This window comes from Leguminivora glycinivorella, chromosome 13 (assembly GCF_023078275.1).
Source record: "Leguminivora glycinivorella isolate SPB_JAAS2020 chromosome 13, LegGlyc_1.1, whole genome shotgun sequence".
NCBI lineage: Eukaryota > Metazoa > Arthropoda > Insecta > Lepidoptera > Tortricidae > Leguminivora > Leguminivora glycinivorella.
Genome location: NC_062983.1, coordinates 13,402,808 through 13,407,704, shown reverse-complemented (window position 1 = coordinate 13,407,704; position 4,897 = coordinate 13,402,808). Strand labels below are relative to the sequence as shown.

Sequence of the window (4,897 nt, the reverse complement as noted above, 5' to 3'; positions counted from 1 at the left end):
TTAAATAAGATCAATTTGTTTTTCCATTTCTTGTTTCACTTGAGTTGATACAATGGAAATTACATTTGAGAAATTATTTTTCAAAGATGGTGACATATACAAACTAATACTACTTTACTATTACTCTATTATTATTTATGATGTTATATGTCACACTGACATAATTTTCAGTCTATCAGTGATCCCTTTCTGAGCAAAATAATCATAATCTAAATTTAAAGTGTTCATGTTAAATTAAAACAGCAGAACATACACAATGGTATAGTAATTGAATAGTATTATAGTAGTATGATGAGTAACAGGCCATTGATACCTTACTTTGCATAATGTTGGGTAATGGTGTTGTTCTATTTCAATCTTGCAGTGCCTTCCAATGACCAAATTGAGCACTGTTTGTTATACCTGCCGGGGTCATATTATTTATACATTTACTTATGTCATAACTGGGGCACATTTGTATATTTGCTAACTTTATTGTAAACATTTTAGGAGGAGTATGAAAAAATGGAACAACCACATGTTTTAAATTTCAATGACATAAAACAGGCAATAGAGAACATAGAAGGGAGTGTAATACATACCCCACTGTGTGTAAGTACTAAGTTTGGAGACAAAAAGTCTATTCTTCAGGAATAACCTAACCACAAAATTAAAATTTTGAAAAAACCCCCGACCGCGACATAGTGGACCGATTTTCATACAACATGGCTAAGAACACTCCCGACTAACTCAGCTTACAGACAAAAAAAACTAAATCAAAATCGGTTCATCCGTTCGGGAGCTACAATGCCACAGACAGACACACACACAGACAGACAGACAGACACGTCAAACTTATAACACCCCTTCGTTTTTGCGTCGGGGGTTAATAAAATTAACATAATGTAATAATATAAATAATCATGTTTACCTATATACAATTTTACAGGAGGCAAAAATAAGTAAATACATGGATTACAATCTTTACCTCAAATGCGAAAATCTGCAATATACAGGAAGGTGAGATATGATATGACATTGTCTTCACAAGTTGACTGCTGGATATGTGAAATTATCATAATAACTACTAGTCTCTTAGCCTATTATAGCCTCTTACATCTCCTCAGCAATTTTGGTAGGGGCTGTTTTCGTTCTATGTTTATAGGTACCTACACTTATCTACCTACCTACTGTATGGACCAGATCATGGGTTCACCTTTATGGGAGCCTTCCCACGCAGTGCCGTTTGGAACACGCTATGCTCCCTAGCGTTAGTGAAATACACCTATAATTACAGTTTATAGTCAATAATAGATAATTTGTTGACAATAGTGTGGCAGAGCGTGGTGTCCGCAACGCCTTCTGTTGTTCAGAGTTCGCGGCCAAACGAGGAGTGGTCGTCCCTTCGAGCGGCAGCATGGCTCTGGCAGCCGCCTACCACGGCAGGGCACTCGGTGTTCCGGTAAACATTTCATATTAAGGGAGCCACATAAGGCGCGCTCCGAACGTACATAAACCGTCATAAAGAAATGGCGATGGTGGTAGTTGGCGCCCATATCGAGCGTGCACAAGTTTAAATATCACTCCAGTTTTCAATCGTGGACTAGCACTTGCGTTTAGCTCACATTACTCACATACCTACTTATGCTGGCTAGGTAATGGTGATACTCCCCGAGCGCACGCCGCCGGCGCTCGTGCATCGCTGCTCGGAGCTCGGTGCGGACGTGGTCTTGTTCGGAGAAAATGTCCAAGAGGCGACCGACTACGCACAAAAAGTTGCTGACGACAGCCATCGGATAATATTGAGGTTCATTCGTATTAGTATCTTTTTTTAGCAACCTATTGCTAGTATCACATTTTTTTATAATAGGTATTGGTAAACGACCTAGTCAACTGATGACAGTGATGACCTGCAAGACCATGACAGTTGGAAAAGTGTTTTACCGGCATTTTATAAAAGATCAGCTTACTTTACGTAGACACAACGCCTGTGTAGGACAACTTAGCAATGTACGCTACTACTAAATCATGAATGAATACGGCATTGCAGATCAGACGACCCCGAAGTGATGGCAGGCCTAGGCACTGTGGGCGTGGAGATAGTGACGCAGCTCCCGGAGCTGGACGCGGTGATCGTGCCCGCGGCGAGCGGCGGGCTCCTCGCGGCCGTGCTCGTCGCTTGCAAGAAGCTAAAGTGCTCCTGTCTTGTTTACGTGAGATATCGATCACTTTCAATGACTTATTGCGGTATATATCACTAAGGTGTATTTCTGCATATCGGCAAATGGCAAAGTGAAAGAAACATTGTAAATCAGAAGCACTGCAACATAACAGAACGATTTCAGTAGTAGCGTTGTAAAGGATCTCTTCATACAAAATCACTAAGTATTTTATTGTTTATAGGTACTCTGGGAACGACAAGAGTGCAAATTACTTACATACGATTGTTTTTAAATTAAAGCAAGTGAGATTTTTTAGACGTAGATTGTTGATCCATTTAGAGTTCTAGCTAAATTGGACATTACATAGCGTAAGTATTGAATAACCAATTTAACTAGGACCCTAAACTTATGGCTCTATAAAGCTAGGAACATACTACGCGGACGTCCGTCGTAAATCGACCGCGGACGGGAATCTGGACAATGGAAATACACATAACCGTGCAAACTATCGGTCGACGGACGTGGACGTGGCCTTGAGCGCATGGACGTCCGTTCGAAATCTGGCTCGCTGGATGTTTTGTTCCGTGCACACTGTTCGGTCGCGGTCGCGGTCGTTTTACGACGGACGTCCGCGTAATATGTTCCTAGCTTAATCGGAGTGACCATGGCGTGACACGATATTCGTTTAATTTAGTTTGTATCTATAGGGAGCGGAATGCGCTAAAGTTCCGAAGATGATGAAGGCGCTACAGGCCGGGACCCCAGTGAATGTGCCGGTCGTGCCCAACCTGGCTGATGGGCTTAACGCTTCTTCTGCGGGCTCTAACGCCTTTGCCACTATCAAGGGCAAACTGGATAGAATGGTTAGAATACTTCATTACTTTCTGCTGAAAATTATATCCGGTTCGAAGGACTAAAATGTTTGCTAGTCTTGTATTGCGTATACTTATTAATCTCATTACTGAATAAAATTGAAAAGGCGAGGCTGTCACCAAAGTTCAAAAATCGGACTCTTCGTATACCAACAGCATATCTATATGCTGCAAATGCAGCAATCTACCTCTAAATAAAGCTCAATCTAAGTTTTGGAGCTATTATATGATTTCAGACGATTTTTATTTTTGTATTTTTCTGGTGTTGAAGGAGACCAATACATCCTTCAGATCTATCTAAGGAAGTTTGGAATAATCTAATGGTCTCCACGTTTTAGCTGGTAGTGGAAGAATCGTTCATCGCTCAGGCCATGGTGAGCGTGCTGGAGCGCGAGCGGCTGGTGGCGGACGGCGCGGGGGTCTGCGCCGTGGCCGCCGTCATGCAGGGGCTCGTACCCGAGCTGAGAGGGAAACGGTGAGTTTCACCTCGTCTACAGTTTGGAACTATCTAGAAGATGCCACGTTGTAACTGGTAGTAGTCATCGATCGCGCAGGCCATGGTGAGCGTGCTGGAGCGCCCGTGGGGCCAGAGTGCCTGCCGCGAATTCCCGGCATCTTCCTCTTTTACCTACTCCGATGGTGATATAGGAATGTCCTACTAGGGGAGTAGAACTTTTAGGTGGGGTAGTACAGGTAGGTTAAGTATAAGAAACTTGATTTGTACCTACTATGGCGCGACTAGCGCAAACGCAGCGCACCAGAGCATAAATTGTCTCTGGCTCTTTAGTATGTTTTCGTTCCTATGAACTTAATAAAAGCCAGGATTTTTATTGAGGAGACGAAATGAATCACGTTCCTTTGCGCACTAAACTTGTGGGACAAACAAATGTTCCAGGGCTGTGTGCGTGATAAGTGGCGGCAACATAGACTGCGGGCGCCTCTCGCGCAGCATACAGCGCGGCCTGGGCGCGAGCGGTAGACTCCTTCGCTTTTCCATCCCCGTGGCTGACCACCGCAACGGGCTGGCGCACCTCGCTAAGGTGGTGTCCGAGCAGAACGTTGTGCTGAAGAGCATGGTCACTGATCAGATGCCTGTGCATTGTGATGTTGGTACTACTTGGGTACGTTCTACGTTTACTTTACATTTTTATCAGCCCTTAAGACTTTTAGGCTCATGCTGGATTTCTACATATTAATCATCTACAGATTATGCAATTCAGTGGCATTATGTGAAAGTAACAATTCATGATTTGGTTACAGGCCAATGTGGTGGTCGAGACGGGAAGTGACGAGCAGGCGGCAATTTTCAAGGACCAGCTCAGGGACGTGTACCCGCGAGCGAGGTTTACCATTAGCGACCTAGACGACAAACACAAACGTTCGTGTCGGTAGTTAGTCTTTCAAACTACACATTACGACCTTCTCAAGTATAAGGTCCAACACTGTCGCTTACCTGAAGGACAAAGTTTGGTCGGATCTTTATACATTATTAGTCCTTGGGAATTGTATGGTAGGTACCTTTGCTTGAGATCGGCACACAAATTTGCATTTTAACCCTTTTCCAGACTACGATCGGTTTACTGAGCATAACATACACGCAACTCGAGCAAGTATAATTTTATTGAAACTTTATCATGTCAATACTAATTAAGGTTTGAAATTAGATTGTATTTTCGGGAAATGTTACTCTTCTACAAATGAAGCAACAAAATGGGTTAATTGGAATATAACTTTTTTTGTTATGTAGTTTGGTGCAGCCTGGAAAAAGGTTATCTTATTATTTAATCTCTATTAGATTTTTTTTGTGAGAGTTTATTTATCATATTCGTAACTAAATTTTTCTACTGTGGTACTCTAAAGAATAAAAAAAAAATGAAAACAACC

General features: G+C 42.4%; 1 protein-coding gene across 1 annotated transcript; it reads left to right on the top strand.

Annotated features, from left to right (window-relative positions):
- Window positions 1–228: 228 nt before the first annotated feature.
- LOC125232915 (L-threonine ammonia-lyase-like) lies at window positions 229–4,864 on the top strand. The gene is made up of 10 exons (XM_048138751.1): window positions 229–259; window positions 490–591; window positions 929–999; window positions 1,312–1,441; window positions 1,635–1,786; window positions 2,030–2,192; window positions 2,849–3,004; window positions 3,352–3,488; window positions 3,909–4,134; window positions 4,274–4,864. Exons 1-10 carry the CDS (start codon window positions 257–259, stop codon window positions 4,403–4,405), a joined length of 1,272 nt encoding a protein of 423 aa, XP_047994708.1. The 5' UTR covers window positions 229–256; the 3' UTR covers window positions 4,406–4,864.
- The last annotated feature ends 33 nt before the right edge of the window (window positions 4,865–4,897 follow it).